Raw genomic sequence first — 27,000 nt, 5'->3', positions numbered from 1 at the left:
ACAAAACGAAATCGCTGAACACTAATCGTTTTTGTGCCCCGAAAGTTTATCGTCAGCCGTCACCACAAATCTTGCATTGATTAAAAAGAAAGAGAGACGTGAGGGAACATGATTTAATAAAATGAAGATTAGTTATTGTAAAATACGCATGCGATATTGCCAAATTTAGCACGTAACTGACCTTTAAAAATAAATCTGATATGAATGATTTGCAGAAATGGCGAACCACTTACGTTATAAATGTGTCTTATTTGGAAGAAAAGGAAATCAAATATGTGTGACTCAAGTAATTAAAATAATTGAAATTAATTTACAAATTATAAAATAATTTGTGCTCCGTGAGATTTTTGTCAGAATACTGAATGCTTTGATGTTGAATAAAAGTTAAATTTAATTTTTTTAAATTTAAAACTCAAGCTTTTTAAATGAAATAAACAATTATAATTGCACTATTAAGTGAACTTTGTGTGTTTAATAGAAAAGTAAAGGAGGAAAAAATTAAAATATTATTCCGTGCTCATCGAAAAACCATTTATTTCATGGAATAAATATTCTTCTATCTATGCTGCCTACCTAAGAAGTACACATTATACATATAAGTATGCATTTTTTGCCGTCCTCATTTATACATTGGGGAAGATACACAATTCCTTTATTTCTTTTTTTAATTATTGGTACATTCGCAAACTGAGAATGTAAGGAGTAAAGATAGAAAGCGAAAAACGGTGATCGCAGAAAAATGAAAAATAGAGGACAGCTTAACGGAAAAGAGACGAATTACAAAGGAATCGATTTTTCAAGGAGCTTTTTCTTACTTTCTAATGATCGCTTTATAAAAATCGCAGTTTTTTTTTTATAAATTCGTGTATGTATGTGTTTTTTTGTTCCTTTACAATCACATAAAGGTCAGGGACGGTGTGCGCAAGTCGATCCGTGTATCGTATACTATTTTACAAGATATAGCTACCGTGCACTTGAATCGAAGCAGAGGGAAAAACGTGGAATTAACAATAAATGTTACTCTCGTAGTATAAGAGATTTCAGGCGTGTTCCCGGATTTTGAAGATCGCTATACAACGAGGGATTGAAACCGACAAAATCTTGATAAGTTTAATTCTCAACACTAGATTCTTAATGCCAGATTCAAAGAAATGCGCCGTATTTACGATCGATTGGCGCGTTTTCGTTGATTTGATTAAATATAGAGAGATCTAAACTTGTCGAAATTACATCGATTTCAATCGCTATACACAGAATTATTTTATGCATCGGGGATATGTCTACACATATTAGAGCACTGATTTTTTCTCTCTGTCATCGTGAATACATTTAATAAGGATTACGAAAGAATCAGCGACGGTAATTTTTAATGGACCTAAAATCAATAAAACGTTAGATTCACTGTCTGTCGGAGGAAAAAAAAAGAACTTTTAACATAAGTTTGTTTATAAATACTTGTCAATTTTTAAAAAATTGTACAATGTGCGGAATAGGAAGAGGTGCATTTCGAAAGAAAGTTATCTTTTCCTGATCCGCGTTATAAAATGTAACTATTAATACCGTGAATTACGAGGAAAAAAACTACTAAAAAATCAGGCGTATTTCACGTTCGTTGCACAACAAACGCTCATTCATCTAGAAATAAACGCTCAGTGCTTGTTCTGCGTCCGTGACGACTAACGAGAACGTATGAAATTTCCGATTACCGTGATATTTAAAGTTTTTGAGCGCCATTTAATCGAATATCGCGCCGTTAATTACAACTTGGAGCCGTACTCGCAGTAAAAAAAAAAAAAAAAAAAAAAAAACGGAAGACAGAGTTTTCCGCCAATATACGAGTAACGTCCTCGTTGAATCCTTCCAGGACCCGGGAGTCTTAAAAAAGCAACACCACACTCTTGCCTGTTTATTTACATAATTCGACACGCTCTCTCGCACACGCACTCTCACAATTCGCTAAAACGACCATAATGACAAAAACATATATATATATATGTATATATATATATATATATGTATATAAAGACGAAGGAAGGGAGGGGAGAGAAGGAAGTAAGAGAGAAAAAACCATTAAAAAAACAACGATTTTACTGTACACCGAGATCTGTTGGCCGACACATTTTCATCGATCGTCGACGACCTCTGTTAACGACAATGTATCTTGTTTCCAACGTAAAAGAGACAAGAATACATTGTCTGGATACAATTCAGCCACGCGAAACGACCGTGCTGTATCCTTCGTAATCGCATCTAAAGTCTCACGAGAGCCGGGCATAGTAATGCAATAGTAAAAATTTTAACATAGTTTTGTACTGCTCATCACAAAATCGCTTTGGGATTTTGCGAATATATAACGCTCGTAGCGGCTACGAGCGTTATAAATAACCCCGGGCTCTTTCCCGCCTGTGCTAGGAGTGAGAAAACTCACGTAATCGAATAATCACGAGGTCGCGCCCGTGGATCAGATGCAAACGTATCGGCATCTTAAAAATAATACCGTGACTCTAGGAACTATCCGCCTTGCCGTGGACTATAAAACCATCGTCGAGGTGCCTCCCCGCTAAACGACGCGAGTCCCTCTTTGGATTTTCTTGGCATCCAGCGCGGTCTTCGGAAGGAGATTCTCACTCGAATCCACCATCCACTGTTCTAGCTGCTGCTCACTCTCGTGCTCCCCCCCCTTACGCGCTCCAAAGAGATCCGCATCACGCAACTACTCTCCGAACAAGGCACTTTCAGTCTATCGGATGAGGAATCGCCAAGAACGCGGCGACAACAATTGACGACGATTGACGAGAACAACGACGATGATTATCGGAATCAATCGGGAGGAGAGCGTCGCGGGACGTTACCTCGCGTCGACGTGCTCTCGGCGTCGTCCACGTCGCTTTTGTTCTGCCGGAATCGAAGGTGGACTATGAACAGCCGCACTTTTCGACGACCATACCCGGCAACCGCGAGAACACGATCTGGTACTCGTTGTCGAAGTACAGCATCGTGATTTCGGATAGCTTCCTAGGTGCGCAGCACGGCCCGGTGTTATTCGGCGGTTCCGCCAGGCTGACGATGTGCGTGTTCGGATAAGCCGGAAGAAAAGCCATCGGACAGTCACCCGAGCAGTAATTGGCATCGTATCTGCGACACAAACATTTTGGGAGCCGATCATTAATGAGAATTCTACGAACTGATTCGCAATATTGGCCGCTATAACGGCCGGTTTCGCCGAACAATCAATCGGACTGTTAAAGCTTAAGACAGCGTTGATGAAACTGATTTGAAAAGCCAGTCTTTTCCCAGCCGATTCAGTTACGCTTTCCTAATTTGTCATATTTATCAACGAGTCAAGTATTGCCACGTTAAATTCGCGTAAAATGCATATGCAAACAGCGGCGCATAGCAGGACGTATTTTCGGACGTGAACGTGAGCAAAAACAGTTTTAGTATTGTTTATGTAGAGCCATTCTACGTGCCAGCAAGAAAGTCACAGTTCCTTTATTGAAACCGCGTTTGGTTTAAATATTTTCTCCTTCGCCGGAGAAATCTTTACGAGTACGTGCTTCGCCGACGATGCATTAATCGTTTTGTAAGTCGCAATATATTCTCGCGGAAGTGCGCGTATATTCTATGAAACAAGCGTGAAATATATCACGTTGATAACTTACATAAAAGATTTCACTGTCATTTTCGTTGTGCATTTATTGTTATAATTGTTTGCTTTCGACAGCGACTCATAATCTTGATATTACGTAAATAATTAGAATTCCGAACAAGATTTATTGTTAATTTCTCGAAATATGTAATAAAAGCATGCATCAACAAGGGTGCCGAGTGCAGATTGAAAAAGGTGACAAAATGATTTACAAACTAGTTTTCTTTGCAAATTTCTTCTACAACTAGTTCCGGTTGGTTCGGGTATTATTACCCAACTACCCCGTTCTAAACAATAGCACTAGCAACATATTAATAAGAAAAATGGAATGTTTATGTACTCACTTTTTAGGTGCGATTATCCAATCCCAGCCGAACTTTTCGAAATCCACCGTGAGCTTATATCGGCAGCACCGCGTCTCCTGGCTGGCTTCGTCACAGTTGAGTCCCACGTTCCTCTTGATCCTGGAGCCTCTTCGCGAATCAAGTTCCTGCATCTGCACCTCGAGATACGGGGCGTACTCCGCGCCGGGATTCGTTTCGACTAGTCGGGCCGAGTTCCTGCGGTGATTGCCGCCAGGTCCGATGATCTTTAGCGCCACTCCTAGATTATCCCTGGGGTGCTTGAACCACTCGGCCACCATTCGTCTAAGTTCGATCGTGATCCAGCCGCCTCGTCGTCCGTACGGTCTCAGATGCTTCGTAGTCAACGGCGGGCCCAACAGGGGCCCACCCGTTTCGGTCGCGCCTCGTAGAATCCTTTGCAGGGTAATCGTCACCGGACCCGCGTCCTGGCTGTCCAGGTCGCTCGGCTCGCTGAGCTCCGAATCTTGATTCACTCCCCATATCCACAGAGACAGATCCGCCTTGGTGACGCGATGCTGGACGACTTTGTCGGAGAACTTAAAGTACAGCACGTCCAGATTGCCTTTTGAGTGCCTTAACCTCTGATCTGCAAGCATAAGATTTGCGATATACGTCAGTCGCGGAATATAATAATTACCCCTTTTCAATTTTATATATATATATATATATATATATATATATATATATATATATATATATATGATAACTATTTATAGATTTATAGATTACTCGGTGCAAGATAAGCGAAATCTTTATAGGAAAAAGAAAAACATATTTTGAAATTCTCTCTACGATCGGAAAAGAGAATTCTAATTGTGCAAACGTTAGATCTGAAATAGAATTCTAATTGCGTCAGATCTTTATTTTTAATTTGCATTCTTTTTTTCCTACAGCCGCGTACGATTATTTAATGCTGCGTAGTAACAAATGCACCGAGGGGTATGATGCGCGTCAATAATTGTGTAGGAAAATTCCAAATAGGAGATATAGTTTCGTCGATAGACTCGCCGAGACACGCTAAACATGTCAGCGATAAAGTGCCGTTTTCTTTTCCACTTAACCTATCCGCACATGAATGCACATCTCTTTGCATTTTCAAAATGCAAGATCCTCCGAACTTGGCTTGCATCATTTATTATTTGTGAATAAAGAGATTGTCACTGGTCATACTACACTGTTCGATAAATAAGTATCGCTGTGCTGCTTAATGTACTCGCTTAGTACTATCTGTACGGAGATATTGGACAGCGTGAATAAAGTAGCATTGAAAATAAAATGTACAAAAAAATACGTAAATATTTATTTCGTTCCATTTGAATATGATAAAAATTATTTACATGTTTGTAAACAGACATATTTATGTGAATCATCCGATCATTTTCAATCGCGTTAAAGCACATCGCAACTTTGTGGACGTAAGAGACATTCGACTGTGTCTCTTTTCACATTACTCGTTTAAGATTCAACAAGTCCTGACACATTTCTGCCGGCTAGAAAGTAGTTCTGAAATCGAAGATGCGCTGCATTAAGTATGGCTGCGAGCGTGCGGCTTTTTTTAGCTTTCGCAAAGATAAAGATATAAAAATACACCAACGTTCGCGAAAGTATCAAGTATCATTGATGCCAAAGATCGTTACATAGTATAATATTACAGCTTCGTCAAGTCGCTGTAAGGTTATCGGGAGAGAAAATGAACGCGATAATCATTTACGTATCGAAGCTATTTGGAGCAGTCGATACAAAGTTGGCGTTCGAAAATTATCTTTTTATTAATCATGCGATGACACGATGCACCGCAAAGAGAAGCTCAAAAAAAAGCCGGGGATTGCATAAGAGAAAACAATATGGATGATTGCACCGATCTTGCGATTGTGATCGGACCGCATCGCTGTGATGCACGCGTGATGCGACGCGCGCGGCGATGTGTGCTGCGTGCGAATAATTATTTCTAATTGGTCGATAACAAGGCAAAAGTATTGGCGATAACGCGGCATATTAGACAAGACTGTTTTAAATTGCGGATACGAATACTAATCGCATGACTTTCTGTAATTTTTATAACGGCGACGTAATATCGCGACGTTATCGACATTTCGGCTTCGACGATTTGGTCTCTTTGTAAATCGAAGAGAGCCTGACGATTATATGTAATAATTTGGTACGCACGTACGATCGGGCTCGATGGGTCTTCTTAAAATAAATTTAGCGAGGCAACTGCGATAGACTTCCTCCGCGGTACTTTCCCAATCAACCGATCAAATGAGACGCACACGGTGCGTCTCTCTTTCAGGCTGTCTACAGCACTTTAATAGCGCTGTAAAGCGCGTTTTCCTTCAAAGTCGTAATTTCATTAACGATATGAAATTTCCGATATTGTGTTGTCAGCGGGTTAACTCTCGGCAGATCAAAAACATTTATAATATGCAATCGACAAACGATTATCCGTGACATTCTTTTTGCTCTATAACACACGATATTGCAAACACACATCTCCGGTATTAAAATTGCTTCGATTTGCAGCAGCTCACTTCGCGTCATAGATTGCAAAATATCTTTCAATTTACATTGGTTATTAGTTTCTTGAGTTATCTGCCTCTCGATATTATATTATTTATTAATATTGTCCTGCTCGTGCGACAGTTTTTACTAGATCGAGATAAATTGCATAAATGAAGACTGCACCGATAGCTCAGCAAAACGTTCGACGTGTTACGTGGCCGGTTTTCAAAATAAGAAGATTCGAACTTAGAAAATCCTCGTTGCTGAGCGGCGCATGTCGCGGCGTCGCAAAAACGCTTCACAAACGCCCGCGCAGGGCCTCTTCGCGGTCGAGGAATCGGCAATAAATCAGGAAGCAAGCACGGCAAAGTCGTCCCCGAGTTTCTTGCCGATCAAAGCGCAGCGGCGCTCGTACGGCCGCACAACACGTTTACGCACGTGTGTTGTGCGTTCGACATTTACCCCGATGACCGACGTTAAACTCGACCCTGCATCTCCGCTGGATTCGCGGAGAGCGATCAATCGCGGATCGATCGATCGATCAACGAATAAAAAAAAAAAAGAAATAAAAGAGAAACAACACGAGACAGATTTATACACACGGTAGGAGACTCTATTCAGGCCATCGCTCGACAAGACCGCTTCCACGAAGGGTAAAGCCACCTCAAATCGTACCGTTATACGCGAGCGAGCGAGCGTTTTTCTCCCGATCGATCAATCAGCGCTCTCAACGCGTATCGATGCATCGGCGCGATTTTGTGCGTGTCTTCTAAGCCGACTGCGCTCGTCCTGGTATTCGACTGGTTCCTCGCGCCAGTCGTCGTAAGAAGTTTTCCATGAAACTTATGAATCTTACGCCACTCGCATAGCATTGGCGACGGCATTTGCAAAGTTGAGAAATACGACGCGAGGATGATCTTAGTTGATGCAAAAAATCATTTTACACGATCACATTGGCATAATTTATCCGAGTCACATGGAGAGAAATCAATTTTTCCATTAAAAAATGTATTCCTTTTTTGTAAGTGTAGAATATGACGATGTAACATCTCAAGTAGCAAATGATCGTCATCTGACGTCTTTTTATAATAAACATAATAAATAATCAATTATGACGACCAAAAGACACACACAATTAATTTTTTAATATATTCTTTTAGTTATCAAGAATTCACTTCGTTATTATATGCTTGTCACGTTTAAATTGTGGGAATATTATAATTTGCTTACACGAGAAAAACAATGAAGACTTTGAATCGTCCGGGCGTTACCGCTCGACTTCGACCGATTGTGTGTCAGCGAAAAATACAATAATATATAGATTGGCGATAAATTTGGAGCCGTTAGCGTTCGAGATGATCGCAAGTAGTCTATTGCCGGGTCGTCTACAAGTCGAGTCCACAGATCGCTCGTACGAATGCGAAGATAATTGCTTGCCTTCTTGCTCTTATATCTATACATATGCGTACTAAACTTATTTTATTATCCTGACAATTAACAAATTTTTGTTAATATTATTTATTTCGTTATTTATTTCGTGACTTCTTACAAAATTAAATTAGCAATGCTTCTTATAATAAAATACGCTGGTTATTTTTCATAATTATGTGATTAAAAGTTTGAAGTCTGCATAAATATTTGTTAATCGTTTCTTCAAATAAAGCAAAAAAAAAATGCGAATTTTTTTCGCGAGACATTTATTTATTTATGTCAGAACAACAAAGTTTCTCGGATGAAATATTATTACTTGACACATGAGAAGTACGAGAGGTAGAGAGAGGGGGAGGGGGAGGAGGGAGAGGGAGGGGGGGGAAGGAAGGGCAAATTCGTAACAGGACACGCAACTTCGACTTTCCTCAATTTTGCATGGGAACTCGGTGCATGGAAATTGCGTGACGCTTTGCGGAGCGTGGAGGTTTTTAATTTCGTTAACATTTTATGAGAGCACCGCCGACGGACGCTGCGATTAACCTTGCCGAGTAACTCTCCGCTTTTCGAGCATTTCGAATAATTTGATTACCATCCCTCCCGCCCTCGCGCGATCTACCCTCGTCTCGCTTTTATTCGCCGTCACTGTCACTGTCACCCGTCAGCTGTCCCGTATTTCTGCAACGAATCGTCTGACGCGCGCGCTGACTCGCATCTACCATCTACCTACCCATGATGCTTACCGTCTACCCGTCATGCCCGTCTACCCGATCGCCCTAGGGATTAATTATTATTAATCCCGTCAACTTTCCGATTATGGGCATATCCGCCCCGCCGCGCTGCCAAAAACGCGTCCCGCAGCTTTTTAAACGGCTGAAGGTTAACGGGAGAAAGTTTGACACCCGAGATGTTTCGTGCACCGACTCCGTAAATGTCCGCATAACCGATTCTATATCAATCAGTCGCCGCAATGTGGTGAATGTGAGTACGAAATAAAAATATTATCAATGAAATTATCGAGCTTATCTAGCTGAAAAGTGAGAGCCGATGTAGTAATTTAATCAGTATTTTCAAAGAGAGTTATATATGCAATCGTCGCAATACGTTATTTAATAAAGTATCAAATAAATTACTACTTTGTGATTTGCACTATCAAAAATGTTATCGCGAATTAAGAAAGCAACAATGTTCCATATCATTTCTTTAAACTATTTTTAGGTAATTTAGGAAATATATGCAAAAATTAGCAATTATTTGCAAAAAATTCGTAGAATTGAACTTGTAACGTAAAATTTTCAATTATTTCTAAGTTACGCGCCGAGTAAAGTCACTTCAAATTATCATCATTGTTAATTAACACTCTTCATATATATATGTTTCTTATTTATTTATAAAAAGAATTAACGCAATATTTAAGATGAAAAAAATGAGCGGCAGAACGAAGTACCAGCAAGCGGGCTGATCGCCTAAATGTGCGAGACCGTCTCACGACGATGGACAATTTGTCGTGCGATATTTTTAAACTTTGTTGCCGCCCTTACGTATGGCGTAGCCGGAGAGTGAAAGAATCGACTGATAGCGGCGAAAAGTGCATCGGGGATGCGTTTCGGATAAACGAGGAGGGAGACCACGGTACGGATGGTAAGAGGTCGTTCCGCATATCAATTATTTCTGCGCTTTATTTATAGGCAGGGCCACGACACCGTCGTATCATCGTTGTTTTCCATGATTTCCATTCGTTTGAGTGACTCTCCTGCTTCGCTTTCCCGCTTCTTCTGCGTACGCGCTTCTACGACGCGACGTTTTCGTCGCGGATGCGCGTCGACAAAATGCGATCGCAGCTCACACGCGAGGCCTCGTCGCGTTTAGCAACTATTGCAAGATTTTTAGATTGATAAATGCCTAAATAAACGATAATTATTTACTCATTATTTGATTAGATATCAACTATTTTTGCAATCTTTTTATTTTTAACGTTAAAAAATTAAGGTTTGAATAAAAGTTTACGTTAAAAGAAGATTGACGTTTAAAATTAAATAAAAAGTAAGACTTTGTGTAACTTTTACTTTTTTATTATTTTAATTTTTTATAATTTAAAAAATTTTTGCACCAATGTTTTTTTTTAGTTCAATAAAAAAAGTTCAATAATTCTGATAAATCCTACAACATATGTACATTGTTCAAGGAATGTATTAAAAAACAAATGTCAAACATAACAGAAATAAATTGCATAAAGAACAAGCATTATCAAACGGTTGATAAATTATAACATGCCGATGTTTTAGAAATCGAATCAATTAATTCTCTACTCACGATGTTTTCAACTATGTCTTGCATCGCACGCTATTTTTGTCAACTAATTACAAATGTAACGCTATTAGATAAGCAACAAGAATGAGTACTTTGATTGTATTCGTCGCTGAAGACTCGGAATATGTACGCGGAGGCCAGAGAGTCTTTCTACGTTTGTTCTACCATGTGCAATGCGAGTGTGATCTGCGTTCGCTAAAATCTATATTTATCTCAAGCGCTAAAGCACGATGTACTTAGTGATTTGGCCTTATTGTTTTCATCACGTACTCTTTCTTTTTTTTTTTTTGTTTACCTTTTTCACTTTTGCCTGCCAACTGTCACATTTACAGTGCGCATTTATTTGTGTCTGCGCGATACATGAAAATTCTCGGATTTGTAATACGCTCAAACTTGTAATTTTTGAAAATTATTTACTAATAATGATCAAATTCATTAGATATCATACAAAATTGTGAAATGTAAATAAATCATATTATACAGGATGGGGCAATTTTAAAAATCGTTTTACTCTACTATTATTGGCTGCAATCAGAAATCCTAGGTGATAATAGACAAAGATAATAGACAATAATGGACAAAGAGAGTCAGAAGAATTAAAAGCAGAAAATTTTATAATTTTTGAGAAATTATAGTTATGGAAAAAAAGAAGGTGTCTGTATTACCAAATTAAAGTAACTAAAGATTTATAATTTTCTGACAATTTTCTAGTACTATTATTTTCAGATTTTATTGAAAAAATTACTGATTCTTTAAATAATTGAATTTAATGATATCTTGTTCACATTTTGTCTTAATATATCTAATGCTCTTTGGAAAAATTGGAGAGACTCTTTCTAAAATATTAAAAATGTCTTTGTGTCAACTTTTTCACCAAAATTATACGATATTATGGCAAAAACGCGTGTCGTCTTCGCGCGTCTCGTGACATTTTGGTGAATGGTGCTTCTTTTCTGTGCTCGTGACTTTAAATATAATCCGAAACTTCTCGCGCCAGACGGTCTGTAGCCTCGTCTGGACGAAAATAAGCCACCATCTTTCCCGTCCTAATCTTTCTTTTCGTTTTTTTTTCCGACCGATGCTCGTGTGTCTTACGGTGCCTTCTCGTATCCGACCTTCAAACATGAAGACGAACAACAGGAAGAAACAAAAAGGGATCGGTGAAAAGCCGATGTCTCGTAAAAATGCAAAAGTGAAGTAGCTTCGATCTCAAGACGCGATCGAAAAATTTACTCATTTAAAAATACACGAATTGTAAGAATTGGATTATAAATTTTTAAATGAAGGTATGCATCTGTTAAATTTAAATAAATATGACTATGACTGATATCATATTTGTCCACAAAAAAATATCGCAAAAAATGCACGTGCCAAACATAACAGGATTTAATTTTTTTATTTTTTTAATTGAGAGTTAATCTCGCGACAAGATCGCTCTCGCTCGAAGTGTTGAAAGGAACGAATTTTCGCAAACGAGACGTCGACTTATATATCCAATGCAACTAAACAGCCAAGGGTGGTGTTGAGAGGCGGGCTTTGCGTGTGTCTACACAAAAACGTCTGTACGCACACCTACCCGCTCGCCAGGAGCGTTGAACCCCGAAATTAATGTTGTAACGCAATGTCGTATCTCCGTCCTGTCTCATCCTACCCCCTGTGCTGTCTCGTTGCGCCTAAAGCCGCTCGATAACGTGCCCTCTGACTTCGACTTGGGAATACCTAATTGCACTAATGATCCTGCGAGCCCGTAGGGCGCGGGGGTGAACGACCCTTTGCAGATTTGTCGCATGAAGAACGCATTCGCGTTCGATAGAGAGACGCAATGTGCAAGTTCGAATACGATTATCGGCTGTTTCTAAAGACAAGTGTCGCGCAAAGGTCGTCGGATGTCTAGTCTCTAAAAACTGATCCGCGTTCTACATTGTTCAATATTGTTGCATCGTGTAACGAGTAATTTTGGATTTTCCAAACAAGTCCATTTTTTCTTATCGGGCAAAACGCAGTTTTTATTTAGACATACAAATTATTAAATATTTGTTTGTCAAAGTTGCAACCAAGTTCCGACCGTATCACAGTTTTTTACGCTGCGTATAAGCGTGTTGCATAACAAATGCTTGTTATATAATTTAACATTATATATATATATATATATATATATATATATATATATATATACATACATGCGCATTAAATTCGATTATATAAATATTTATATAATCTTATTATTGTATACATCCATAAAAATTCATTGTTATTACATTTAACAAAATTATTATTTCGCCTTTATAGTTATAAATTTGCACAGTAAAAAAGATACCTAAAGTTAATTGATGTTTGTGCAAATCACTAAAACAATATTTATAATTTTTTTACAATATTATATTATTCTTAAATTACGTTCTAAGGCAACATTGATTCACGTGAAATCATCAATGAGCTTTAATAAAAAGTTCCACTCCGTTCGTAGAAAATCCGCGTTACGCCGGATTTATCGCGCGCTCATGTTAAATAATTACCGAGAATCGCGTTGAACACGATCGATGATAATTCTAATTCCCCTGTGTACATGGGGAACGTTTGTGGCCACCGCGGGTGCTATGCGCTACCTATCTACAAGCACTTATCGTTTTTCCGGTAGTGCGCGGGCGAACGAGCTCGCGAGCTTGCAACATACCCCGTAAAACACGCTCCTCCTGAGGGATCACCTTCAGGAGGGGAGAGTGGCCGACCGGGTGAAACCGGACGTAAAAACTGCCGTCTCCGAGTAATCTGCATCGCGTGACACAGGCGGCCCGCAATTGCGACTGCACTTCGACAGTATAACAGCGTAACTCGATAAAATTCGCATTTGGGTCACGCGTACTCGTTCCCGCTCTCCCTCTCGCGCTCTTTCTCACTCTTTCGCTTCTTGCCCGGTTCTCGCTACCTCTTTCGCTTTTTCCCTCGAAAGGGCCTGCCTACGCGCCTCGCGGCATCGCGTGCGTTTATGCATCTGCGCCCCTTCTCAAGGGGCCTCTGTTGCTGGAGGGCGGAAAAAAAACTAGAAAGTTTCTTATTGTACCCCGATTGCCTTCTTATACGCATCGACATGAATCTGTTAGATACTGAAAAGAGAAAACTCTCAAAAGTAATCGCATGCAAGAATTTCGATTATCGCCGAAAATAAAGGTTGAAATGTTGTGTATTTTTTTAAGATAACATTAACTCTTAAATGCATACCTTTCTTTATTTAAGATAAAAAATATTTTTAATAAGAGATAACTTTGGCTAATATAAAATATAAAATAAATAATTAAAATTTATTTTTTATATTATGTTTTCACCCATTAATCAATAAGTACATGTCACTTTTTTAAGATTCAAGATAAAAGTTGAATTCAATATATTACAAGTTGGAAATAAAAATTTTGCTACAATTGGAATTGTGTATTTAAGTTTTCTCTTGGCGAACGTTGATAACAGACAATATAATTACATTTTATTGTCTGTCTCATTTATCCCACGCGCGTCAGTCTGTTGATCTCTAATTACTTGGATTCTAACATAAAACTCCGATAACAATATCTTCAGCGTACGGCCGAGTAAACTGCGCGAGCGATCAAATTCAATCTATTACTGTGTACTAGCATTCATATGACGATAATATAGAGATGTGATGTAACAATAGTAACCCTTAAATGCACTGGTCGTGCGGCGGTGATATTTGTATTTTTAATATCAGCTCGCGAAGCCAGGAACACGACAAACTGGTTTTTGTTGCAAAGGTTACTCATAGATCGTTCATAGTTTCTCATCAATGTTGATTTATCGATAGTTTCAGTAAGTTAGTTTAGTATTATAATTTCACTAAATCTAAACTCTTATTACAATTACCACGTGTGTCAGTCACAAATTTCTGCAAAGCGATAACATTGACTAACTAAAATTAGTCAATATTATCAATAACATCTATAATATTGACTAATTTTTTAATAACATTGATATTGACTAATTTTCCACATAAATTCTTTTGTGCAACAAAAGTTAAAAAATCGGAAATTATAATTTTCTAAATTTAATTTTGAAAACGTAGAAAAATGTTCTTTGTTTTATGATTAAACTTTGATTATCATAATTGACCATAAACATTATCAAGATCTAAACTAAAGTATTGTTCAAATGATACCAATCTAAACTATATCAGATATTTCTGGTTCTGAGAAAGCGAAATTCGGACGATCGATGTCGGCGTTCCGAAGCGAAAGAAGACAAAATGCGAAGCGAATGAGAACCCCTGAAGACACGGCGCCTGTCTGCGAGTATGCTGACCGCAGTAGCACTATCTCAACTGTCATTATTCACCGGATATATATCTATTTCAGATTTGCTAATTTCGCGAGGTAGGACTGATTTAAGACCAACGTAAAGTGGCAGTTGAGAAACAACAGCAGGAGGGTGCACGAGTGGTGCCCACAATTCGTGAGGTGAAGAAGAAAGGACATAATCATGGAAATAATGACAGAAAAAGTATGGTCACGTAAAAGATAGCTTATGTAAATAGCGGACAGGCACATTCGCGGTACTATAAATGCTATATAATCCTCTGCTTGTGTCTATTAAATTTGCAATTATTTTGGGAATGTATATTTCATTAAAAAATCATAATCTGTAATTTTTTGATATTTTTTACACCAAACACTTAGCTCAGATAAAATGTCACAAAATCATAAAAAATTCTATTCTATTCTAATATATACAAGAATTTCCGAAAACAAAATTGTAAATTTAATTAGCAAACTAATCGAAAAATTTATATTTTGTCAGAGGATGCTAATATCTTCTCGATTCTGTCACTATAATGTTAATACAAACTGTTAATCGCAAAAGTTACATTTAGTAATAAACTATGGAACGTTATATGCCAAAAGAGAGAGCCTCATTACTACAATAACGGTAATATTATTACAATTTGTGGAAATGTGACAGCAGACATGTTCTATATAAATATTTTTAAAAATAAAATATTTTTCATAACTGTGTTTAATAATTTTTAATTATGAGGGCGCAATTATGCCCCTAGATTAATTATCAAATTTCAAGCACATCATTACATACTCAAATGCCAATTATACAAGAAATACAGTGACATCGATAAACTCGGAGAACTTATATAAGTATATAAGTAATAAAAAGCAGCAGTTCGACTTTGAGTCCACGTGGCAAGCTGGTAAAAATCCGATACACATAAATATAGGTGCAGCATATTTTTCTTATTAGACATATTATCTTTTATAAATATAATTCAAATACGATAAATATGATAAATACATTGTGAAATTTATTATTTATAAAAAAAAAGAGAATATAGAAGAAAAAAATGAAATAATTATTTGCGCTTAAATTAATTCTTATTTATTTCGTAAAGAATTAATTTTCAGAAACAAATTAATTTATTTGTATAAATAATGTGCATAAAACGTAGAACCAAATATTGAATTGCAATTGAATAATTGAATCATAATTATATCACATTTATGACAACATATCAATTTTATTCTGTAATCTGTTTTTTTATAATTCACCCCTTCTCGTTCTTTCTGCTGTTACATTTTCTCTTCTGAACTTCGAGTTGCCGTGCCGCTTTGATCACTGTGCTCCAGCTGACTAGAGTAAATTGCCGTTCTAGAGTAGAGCTCTGAGCGCTACGTCACGAACTATGCTCCGTCCCAACATAATATAGTTGTCCTAACAGCCGACAGTCATTCACAGACAGCTTTAACGCGATAATGGGCGATGGGCCTGACCTAGGCTGTGTACCGGCCGTGACCTTCGTTACGGATGGAGGCCGGTTCGTCGCTCGCACACGTATGCAATCTTGGCGATCGTTTCTAGTAGTTTGACAAGTCTACACTTAATATCTACACTTAACTGTAAAGAGCACCACAGGGTCGGACAGCTCCTATTTCAAGTTTATCGTTTATTGATTTCTCTTTCCTATTACGTTTCTTAGGGATATTATTTATTTTAAGAATTAAAAGGATACTTTAATTGAAAGTATTAAGCAATAAATCTTGTAATCAAATGGCTAGTTACGTTTAGTTTAGAAATTATTGCATTTGATTTAATGTACTCCTACACAAAGCTCATGTATATCGCTGCGCGCTTGCATAGACTCATTTGTGCGCTCTTTATGATCAAATTGCAACAGCATAACGCTAATGTATTCAGCATCATACAGAGTATTCCGCGCTTCCCTCTACGAAGCTATGCAAAATAAAATAAAATTATCACATCTTAATTCGAATAGCAAACAAATGGCGCTGTATAATAATTTTTCAGCAATAAATAATATTGGGAAAAAATCCATTGCTGCTAATTATGACGCTGAAGACTGCCAGCTTCATCCGCGACAGGACGACGTGTTCGTCATTGAACTTTTTTATGCACTTAATTGGTCCCCTATCGTATCGTCTGAATATGCGCCGGCGATACATGCGAGAAAAATATTTAAAAGGCAGTTAATCAATCGCGTCTGCAGTGATTATCGGACCGACGTGCGCGGTATATTTCCTGCAGGAATAATTTTGGTCAACGTCATCGGGGTTACTCGGCGGTAAACTACAAAGAGGTAGCCAGTCTTTGTTATAACCAATTTTTAAATCTCACAGCATATCATGTGACGTTTTAATGCCGAATTGTTAGCCGTATTTGTAGAAAAAAATTCAAGAAACTTGTTATTAATGGATTTGGTATCATTTATTTCTCTGCTGTTAATGGCGACGCCTTTTAAATTGTTATCACTCAAACCCTGCCTTAAAACGCTAATTTGTGCTGATTATCGGTGAACCATGACTTATCGATCACACTTCATGTGCAGCATTTGCAGTCACATATAAGTACATACGTACATATATCCGTATGTACTTACAAACTGATTGATCTGCGATAAGAGGCGATCAAGATTGTTCGATTTCTCAAGAACGTCGGGTAAAAGATTACCGATCGTTTCGTCGAAAGAGATATTAAGATAAGGAACAACACATGTAAAAATCGAAAAAAATGGACTTTGATAGCTCAGGCGAACAAATCATTGCAGAAGAAAAGAGTTGCAAAGCAAATGAAACAGAAATCGTGGAGAACGAATAATGTACAAAAGAAAATAAGTATTTTCGGCACGAGGAAAAGTCATATTATAATTCAGTATATAAATCATGAATAAAGAATGTATCGCGGATAAAGAGCGGTCCAAAAGTAGCGAAGATAAAAGAAGGAAAAGATTATGATAAAGCCAGAAGGAAATGTAGTAAAACAACAATTGGCAAGTGCAATGAGTGAACTGTGCATAAATAAGGATATGCAAGTACATTAAAAACAACAAATGGAGATATGAAAATAATACAAACGCAAAGTGCGCACTAGCGATACGCGCAAGATGAAAAGAATAGAATCAACTTCTATTGTAAGAAAAAAAAAAAGAAAATTTGCAAAAGTGAAGTGTATGATACAGCACTAAATGTAACAAGTATATGTGATACCTTGACGGAGCAGAAATTGAACCTGTCTTCAAGAGCAAATACGAAACAAAAAGAAGAAAATATTTCCTATCCTAAGATTATTGATGATTAAATGTATTGATCAATGTATCAGTCAACACATTCGTAAGTCAAAAGATATAATAAATTCTTCAAACATTCAAGATACATAAAAATAAATAAAAATAGAAATTCTGAAGAAAAGTGAAAAACGTATAGATCTTCTGTTACACTAAAATACAATGCGCGGAATAAGCGAGACAGTCTTGGAGGCAGCAAGGCAGCGAACGACGGATTCGCGAAGGAAGAAAATTCGCGTGAACGCAATTTCCAAAGATCGTTCCCTGCACTGGGACCGAGATGGTCGAACACAGACAGACAAGAGGTCGTTCATGATAACCCCACGCGAATACGATACCCGTTATTCATTCTTTTTTTTAGCACTTTCGCCTATTTAAGTGTCAGTATTTCGGACAACAGCTGATATCTTCGGATTATGAATTTCGCATATTTTACACATGGTGCTCATGTACCGCAATTAAATACCGCATTATCCGGCTATGTACATACATGTTTTTTAATTAAATCGTTCCGGTTATTAATCTCACCGATAATGCCGGATAAAAACGTAACTTTTGAACTTTCATTCGTGCCTCGCTACTCGTTATCTAAACGTAATGCTAAATATATGCAAACTTATTTTCGACTGCTGCAACGATGAGATCAGTTTAGGAAGCAAACTGCGCGACATTGATTGCCGCACTTTACGAGCAGAACGAGTGGAACATAGTGGCTTTATCAAGTGTTTGGTATGTTTAGAATGAAACATTTAAAATGTGTCAAGTTGATTATAAATAAACATGTTCTGTAAATAGCGGAGTAATCAATTTTTTTTCAAAATGTTGGACAATTTCAATGATATTTCTTCTTTCCTCCTTTTAATTTTTTTTTTTGAATATAAATGTCAAAAATCTGCACTACAAGTGCAATTATATTCATGCATTTCGTGATAAAAAATATTTTCTTCACTACGGAACGTCTTCTTTAGTATACGTATATACAAGTCATAATCACATTAATACAAAAGATGTCTTTTTTGGTTTATCTCCCGTATAAATTGAGCGTGTTTCGTCATCGTTAGAGGAACAAATTTGACAATTTAGTGACTTATTTGAAGCAACAGTAATATATAATGTGTGTTCACTGCAGAAACTTCAATCTCTTGGCTCTCACGATTGCAGTATTGGAAAATAAAGCCATAATTGGCGCGATACAGATAATAAGTCAACGCTTATCAAAATGCCAAAGACTCTATAATCACGCAATACGCGATAATCGGCCACAACGTGGCCGGTGCGCCGATAAACTCTGTCAAACTTGTCCGATCGTCGTCATCGTCGGCGAGGCGTGCAAAGGCAAATTGCGCTTATAAAAATTCAAATTTGCCCGAAAAAAGCGCCGGCTAGTAGCAAGACCGATCGGTTTCTCACCGAGTTCCTAAGCAGGTCGTTGATCTTATTTTGTTTCCGTTTTTTTTTCGCGAACGCGAGGACCTTAATAACAGGTTGCGGTTCTACCGCCACTATTACGTGTTTAGCAGCAAGTGGCTCGAAGACAGTTTCGCCCGAGGGACTCGTGCGGCGGCGGACCGTTTGGAGTTCCTCCTGCTCCTTAACAAGTGTATATTATACACGAAGCGTATACAGGGTGTCCCCTAAAACACGCGATATCTTTAATTGCTTCGTCTTCGAATATCGTCTACGCTACTCGCATTTTTCAATCTCTCGTACACTTTGCAGGCAATTTATAATAAATTACTCACAATGTGCTTTATTATAATAAGAATAGGTGCTTTATATTATAGAATAATTCGTCGAATCAATTGGTTGTTAAAGTAATTGTCACCGCATGAAATTTATAATTAACAACAATGGATCTCCTATTCGATTCTTTCGGCAAAAAATTGTAGAGACAGAAGAACTTTCAAAAGATTCGAAATGCACGAGTTCCGGGACACCCACTATAACGTAATATAAAGGGGACCTGCACTCAGGGAGGCACGGAGTTTCGATAAGGCCCATTATCGCCTTGCGAGAGTTCTCAAGAGAAGCGACAGAGCGGGATCAATTTCAAATCGAAGTTGTTAGAAGATGTAACAAAGATCGAAAAAAGCATAAAACTCTGATGATTCGATTCTAAACGCGTCGCGTTAACACAAAGCAAATAAAAAAATAGATATTTAAATGAAGTATTTTTTTAATTAACAGTAATTTATTTATCATTTTATAAAGATTGGGAAAAAATTGTTTTCTGTTTCAATATGTAGTCTCGTTCTGTTTCGCTCTTTGTCGTTTTAGATCTCTCTATATTGTTTTCAAGTATTTATATATATGTTTCTTCAATTTAAATAAAATATGCACGCAACGAATAAACTATAGCGTTTGTCCGGTAAATGGTATAGTTAACAGCAGCGATATGTTGGATGTAAGAGCCAGTTATATAATTGTTACTTCGGCACTATTAAGTTACAAGATGCTCATCAGCAGCGATGATACGATGCAATTCAGTGTATGTACAATGTTGCATACGAGAGCATGTATATACGCGAGTCACGCCGGGCAGATTGCCGAGTCGCTGAGGTTAATTTACTTGATGTTGCCAAGGAAAACGTGATCGGTGTTGTGTATGAAATATTACCACTCGCGGTAATTAATTCTGAGCAAACTATGGCGCTTGGTTGGCATGATCTTTGGGATAACGCTACCTATTACTAAGATATGAAACGAGTTCTTGCAGTCGTGCATTAAAATTTGTAAAAGAGAGAAAAAAACACTTTACAAAAAATGACCGCCATTCGACACATATCGCATTTGATAATTCGTTGCAAAAGAATTTTAATAATATATTACACATTGCACATATCCTAAATATATCCAATGTTTTTAGGAAACGTAAGTGAAACGAATATGTGCTACCTGGGGTTTTTCACGTTTGTAATTTGTACCTGAGACGTTTGTAAAAACATTCCTTTTAATGCACAATTATTTCTTTTAATACACATCAGCATGTATAATTTGCGCTTGAGTCGTTAGCCAATTTTCCTTTTCGCTTAGTTTCGTTTAACCACCTTTATCCAAATTTTATTTATTAAATTTATTTAATCTCTACCGTGAAACTAGCTAAGAAGAAAAATTCGTACTAATATTTTTTTCCGTAAATAATTTTCTTAAAATAGTTTAAGTAAATTAAGTAAATACTCAACAATAGATACATAGAGTGTCCGTAGAATTGAGACAAATTATCTCAAAAATAATGACAAATATAAAAAATAATATTATAAGCTGTATATTTGCTGTTTTACTATTGTGCACACATTTATTAACGATTTGTTCCAATTCTGTTAAATACTCAAAGACAGAGAATAAAAAAAAAAAAAAACTTACGGGGTTGCGCCAAGGCAAAAACGCTCTCTGTCTTTGCAGCATACTCGTCGACTTCCTCATGGTGCGTGATACCAGGTTCGAGAGGCTGCGGTTGGTCGGCCTGCATCCCGTACATGTCCATCAGCTTCGAGATCGGTGGGATTCTTGGCAGAGCCCTGCCTGTCATATTGGGCGCCTGCTTGAGACCGAGCTTGTTCAGGATCTGCTCCTTGATCGCCTCTAGACTGAGCGCGCGGAGTTCCTCATGCATCCTGCAGGCATTACAGACGTTACCGGCCATTGCCAAGTGGCGGATGTGAACTCTCTCGATGCCGGGAGCGTCAAAGGCACCGAGGAGAACCAGCGGGAGTAGCAGCAGCGCCCTCGTGACCATCTTTGTTCAAGGTCGCCCTTGGTTAAATCAACTACGATCGGCCTTCGTCGCGAGAGGAACGATCAGATGATCGATAGCATTGTCACTCGTTTTCGCCGAGTCTTTATTTTTCCTCGGAACAAAGCTTAAATTTCTTTAGCTTCGTTTCTTTTCTTCCGCGACCAAAGTTCTTCGATTGTTCTCAATGTACGCTTGGCTATGCACTTCCTTTTCTTCGCTATTTCTCTTTTCTTTTTGATAACAGTCTCCGCTACTCTCGCGTAGAAAAAGCCTTTCTTCTTCACTGTTCTTCTTCGTTTTCCGCTTCTACTTCTTCCCGCACAACTTGGACTACTTCCGCAAGGAAAGTCTCTTTCTTCGTCGCTTATCGCGCAATGCCAACTTCTTCCTGAATTTGCACAACCATACGTTCTCTTCTTCGAGAAGCTTCTTGGTTCCCTTGATGTGGAGCTCGTCACTGCGCCTTGGAGTCGGTGTTCCACCGGAACTAGGCGACCGGCCTTGATCACAATTGCAATCCGCACGATCCAGTTTCGCTTTCTTTCTGCCTTCCTTGCGGATCTATCAACTTTGTGGAACCTTGAGTCTTCAACAACGAGTCCTTTTCTAGGCTACAATGCGATCAGATTGAAAGAGTTATCATCGGTGTCACCCGCTCCACTTAAATGGGTTCACCAAAAACTGTTCTCACGCACACCAATCACTGCGAGAGAGAATCACAAGGCACTTTCAGTGTTTCGTTGTAACTGTGCGAAGTGTCTCGGATATCATGCGGCCCGCTGCATCATTGTGACCTTCAGTCCTGGCGCCAGTCTCTATCGTTCCAAGACACGCATCGCCATGTACCGTTCAGTGACAGATCCTGTTCTTTATCAGGCGTGCTTCAAATGTCACGGCACCGAATCCGTACCGGTTACTTCTCAACCCTCGAGAGCTGGGTCAACCCTGTTCCACCTCTCCTCGCTTATATATCCCGCGGTTCTTTGTCGTTTCCTGCCTCGTGACTTTACACTTCCGGTACTCTGACTCAGCCGGCACCACTGAGTGCTACTACTACGGGGACCAGTCTCGGCGCGTCAACTAATTTCACCCTCTCTGTTCTGAAGACACCGCTTATCCCAAAAAATCCGGCGGGACCCCGAAGAAGGCGGCGACGACGAGGAAGACGATCGTGCGTGACGGCGGAGGCAGCGGTGATCCGTGGACGGACTGGTAAAACCCAATGGATCCTAAGAGCTTGCCGGCCTGTCAAGCACTGAGACAGGAGGCGCGAATTCTCACCGCATATATGTCCGAGGTGGAGACCTCCTTCTCTCTTCTTCTTCTTTCTTCTTCCCTCTCCCTCTCTTTCCCTCTATCCTCCGTCGCTCCGACGCTGTCTCCCTCCTTCGCGCTCACGCCACGACGTCTTTCTTTGTCTCTTCTCTCTCGTAGTATCTTACGCACTCACGTCGTAGGGGCCGAACGTATACCTACACCCGCCGCCAACAAATGTTCCTCTTCTCCCCCTTCCCCATCGTTCTCCTCCTCCCTCGCTATCCCCCGCTCCGAACCCTTTCCGCCACTGCCGCCGCCACCGCCGCCGCCGCCGCCGCCGCCGCCGCCGCCGCCGCCGTCGCCGTCGCCGTCGCCGTCGCCGTCGCCGTCGCCGTCGCCGTCGCCGTCGCCGTCGCCGTCGCCACGTCGTCCACCACCGAGTGCCGTCCCCCTCTGCCGCCCTCTCACGAGTTCGCGCGCCCGACCGTCGCACCCGGCGCGACCCGCCATACCCCGTTCCTCATGTACGAACCTCTCCTCCCGGCCGCTCGCCTCCGCGATTCCTTCGCGTGAAAAACGACAATGCTCAGCTTCGTTCTTCTCTACACGTTGGCTTGCAAATCGCCGGCCGGCATGACGATCCGTCGAAAGCTCGGTCACATTTACGATTGTCGAAAGGGTTCGAGTACTGCGGGCCATCGCAGACGCGGACCGCCGTCGACTACTCTTGTATCGCGGTCACGGCGATGTTAATGGGTTAGTTAGGACGCGGTGAAGGATAACGTGATCGTCGTATTCGTCGAGTGGCGGAAGATTTGAGAAAGATCGTGAACCCTTAAAAAAAAAGAGGTATCTCGAACCGGTTTTTCCGCGTTCTATGTTAAAAGTGAAAATATTGCGGGACGACTACATTATATAATATAATTCACGAGTTAACACTAGAAGTATCGCGATTAAATAATCTCTAAATAAAGTATAATTTCAAAATGGGCTCTTCAATTAATACAATAATTCGATAAATCTTTTGACAAACCTAGCTTACAAACGGATTTTAACTTTTAACTCTTGTAGTTTTAACTTCCATCGCTGACCATTCTTTAACATTCACAGTTTTATGTAATTTGATAATGAATGTAACAGCTTTAGTTCATTTCGTCAAATATGACCAAATTATTGTATATTTGCGTTTGCGTTTGAGGTTATGTAATTTAATTCTATTATTTAATTTTTTCTTACACACTAAAGATGGATAAATTCGATGGCCGAAATGTTTGTGTATGTTCATAGATTTAAACAATAAATTAGAGTGCTACGTCCTAGCTCTGTTTAGCTTGTAAAGATTTGTCGAATTATTGTAAATAATTTCTTTTAATGCTTTTCAATAAGTAAAGAAACTACAATGTTACAAGTCAGACATGCAATTAAATAATTTATGTAATTTATAACACTCCATTGCACACGAAAATTAAAACTAGTGTTTAAAATTGCAATATGCACAAAATTCCGTGCTGCTTAGAATTCGATTAATAAAATGAATTCATAGTATTCAGTCTGATAGCGCTAATTTGGGCTAACAATGACATGAATTAGTAAATAGCGCATCAAGATCTCAAATGTATATGCCTTATAATTTCGATTGTTTATTGTAACGCATTGTTGATTAATTTTGGTCGTTGTTACAATCCGAATTTAAGTCATTGCACTAAATTCTAGAAATTCGTTTTATTAATCAAACGCATTCTAATCGCAATGGAATTGTTATTTCCATTGTGAACAATTAAAAGCAAATAATTCCCATTGTGGTTATGCAGTATAAATATCATCATGATATCAACTATTTTTAATTATTTTTCTATCTTTATATTATTTTCAAAGCTTTAAATATGTGTGTTTTTTATATTAATTTTATTATTATTGATTAATAAAATTAAATTTAAAGTTTTGAAAATAATACAGAGAGAAATAATTAAAAATATCGATTAATTTTATTAATCGATAAAATAAAGCTTGATTGATTGAATAAATCTAATAAAAAAAGAATAATATTATTTCTGTTTTATTCTGTTTCTAAACATTTCTTTTAATATACAATTAATTGTTGTAAGCACGTATAATTCGCGCTTGTAATTCATTAGCTGATTTTTTTTTGTTGAAATTATTATTATTTTACTGTTATTATATCATTCTTATTTCTATTATTTTTATTTTCCTGGCGATTTAAAGTTTTCATGAAGCATAAATAAAAAAAAAAAAAAAAAGATATGAAAGTGAAAAAGTGCGAAAGTGCGTCCTTTTTCGGTTGCTGGCCGCATGGACATGTTTTATGCATCGTATGTTCGTATCACGCTACTAAACGAGGAGTAATCGCTCTCATCCAGTTGTGAAATATTTTTTTTGTTCTCTTTCGAGCCACGCGCGGACCGAACGGCGAAAGATATCGGCTGACATGTGCCACCTCTTATCGTGCTGTATAAAACTTTCAAATTCGTCTGTTGTACACGTCACGTCAATGCGTGCAATTTGTGCACGGTCTCGATCTCGTGCGAATCACTTGATCGATCGAATCTTTATGTTTATTCGAAATCGAGGGCACGCGACGCGGGAGCGTGCGTCGATCGGGTCATGTTGTCCCATCGATACGCGATAGCGAAAGATAAGGGCGAGAGGAGGAGGCAGAAGAAAAAGGAGATCGGATGAAGCGCGAGACTAACTGTGCCCTGGACTCTGTCTCTGTGTCATTTGAAATCCAAATAGGGCCTCAAAAAAATTCAAATCCCACCACGCGCAATCGAAGATGCACCCCGCCGTGTATTTTAAGCGTCTCGATCTTTTGCATTGCGCATACATCTTTCTTGCGAACGCGAAACTGGAGATTTCAGATAGGCGCAAACTGATTGTATGAAACTCGGATCGACGAATCGACTTGTATCATCCGAATATTGCTTCTCGTAAAGTAGTATTTTTAAATTGCAAAGTCAAAAAAAAAAAAAAAAAAATAATTTGAGTCTCGGTGATTTCGAGTAGCATTCTTACAGGAAGAACACACCAAGGTTTCTTTTTGCTACCATAGAATCGCAGTTGTTACGTATTTTCAAATATCAAAGAACTTTAAATAAATTGAATACAGATTCTTCTGATTTTTAATCGATTAAACTAAAAAGTTTGATTATAAGAGCCGCCGTGACTGTTAGTAGAGAAAAATATATCTCTTTTTCAGTCAAAATTAATCTGAATTTATAAGTTAATGGTCCATTTAAAAGTCATAAATCTCGGTATGGAAAGTTTTACTTTAACAAAAATTATTAAAAATAATAAAAAATACAAAAAAGATAAAAGTATCAGGGCGCGAATGATTAAATGATTAGAAGAATTTCATTGAAAGAAATTTAATTTGATAATAATGTTAATATTTAATAAATTGGGGAACATTTTACGGCTAGTCGAGAATGACGGATGAAACGTACAAAGGATGTACAAAACGCACTTCTAACGGTAAAATGATTGAAATTGACATCCGTACGCGACCGTTGGCAAATAAAAAGTGAAGAGCAAGACCAATGCTTGGTCTCATCGAAATCTTCACTATATCCGCCTGTCCGTTAACACGTCGATCGTTAAGTAATGAGTACCTTCATCGGCAACGAACTCTTTCATCATAACTGGTTAAAGTTGGACCATGGATCCTCACATTGTAACTGCACTACTAAAGTGCATTATGTCGTTCAATAAAATTTTATAGCTGTCTGATCGCACCAATTTCCATATCCCTCCCATTTTTTTCGTCGTTTCTTTTCTGGAATCAATTTTAATAATTTGCATCCTCATGGAGATCGGGAACGGAATCGCTTATAGGTTCAGTTTCGCCGAAGATATCTCACTTTGATCTTTGCAGTCGCACGATCTTCCTTTTTGATGAGATTTGATTCGTGATCTCGGATCACCGTTACCGATACAATTCGCGTGTACTTCTTTCGCTTCTTATTTCTGCAGAAAAAAACTGTGGAGATTAACGTTTTCTTTCTATAAAAGTTAAATGTATGCAAGGTAAAAAAAAAGTAAAAAACCATTCTAAATTTACAAATTACATAATTTTAAATAGAAATATAAAGGAGCAAAAAGAACCAATGCCAAAACATGTATTGAAATAAAATAAACAAACGTTTCA

General features: G+C 38.4%; 1 protein-coding gene across 1 annotated transcript; it reads right to left on the bottom strand.

Moving 5' to 3' along the window:
* Positions 1-517: 517 nt before the first annotated feature.
* myo (myoglianin) lies at positions 518-23,081 on the bottom strand. Its single transcript, XM_012375140.2, has 3 exons — positions 21,206-23,081; positions 3,994-4,600; positions 518-3,135 (listed from the first exon to the last, which is right to left on the bottom strand). The coding sequence occupies exons 1-3, from the start codon at positions 21,576-21,578 to the stop codon at positions 2,916-2,918; spliced, it is 1,200 nt and encodes a 399-aa protein (XP_012230563.1). The 5' UTR covers positions 21,579-23,081; the 3' UTR covers positions 518-2,915.
* Between the last annotated feature and the right edge of the window lie 3,919 nt (positions 23,082-27,000).

This window comes from Linepithema humile, chromosome 6 (assembly GCF_040581485.1).
Source record: "Linepithema humile isolate Giens D197 chromosome 6, Lhum_UNIL_v1.0, whole genome shotgun sequence".
NCBI lineage: Eukaryota > Metazoa > Arthropoda > Insecta > Hymenoptera > Formicidae > Linepithema > Linepithema humile.
This window is presented reverse-complemented; position numbering and strand designations above follow the sequence as displayed.

Coding starts and splice junctions, on each gene's coding strand:
- myo (XM_012375140.2), bottom strand. CDS start 21,578: ATGGTCACGAGGGCGCTGCTGCTACTCCCGCTGGTTCTCCTCGGTGCC. Junction 4,601..21,205: donor TTTTGCCTTGGCGCAACCCC/GTAAGTTTTTTT, acceptor TTATGCTTGCAG/ATCAGAGGTTAAGGCACTCA. Junction 3,136..3,993: donor TGGATAATCGCACCTAAAAA/GTGAGTACATAA, acceptor TTTGTGTCGCAG/ATACGATGCCAATTACTGCT.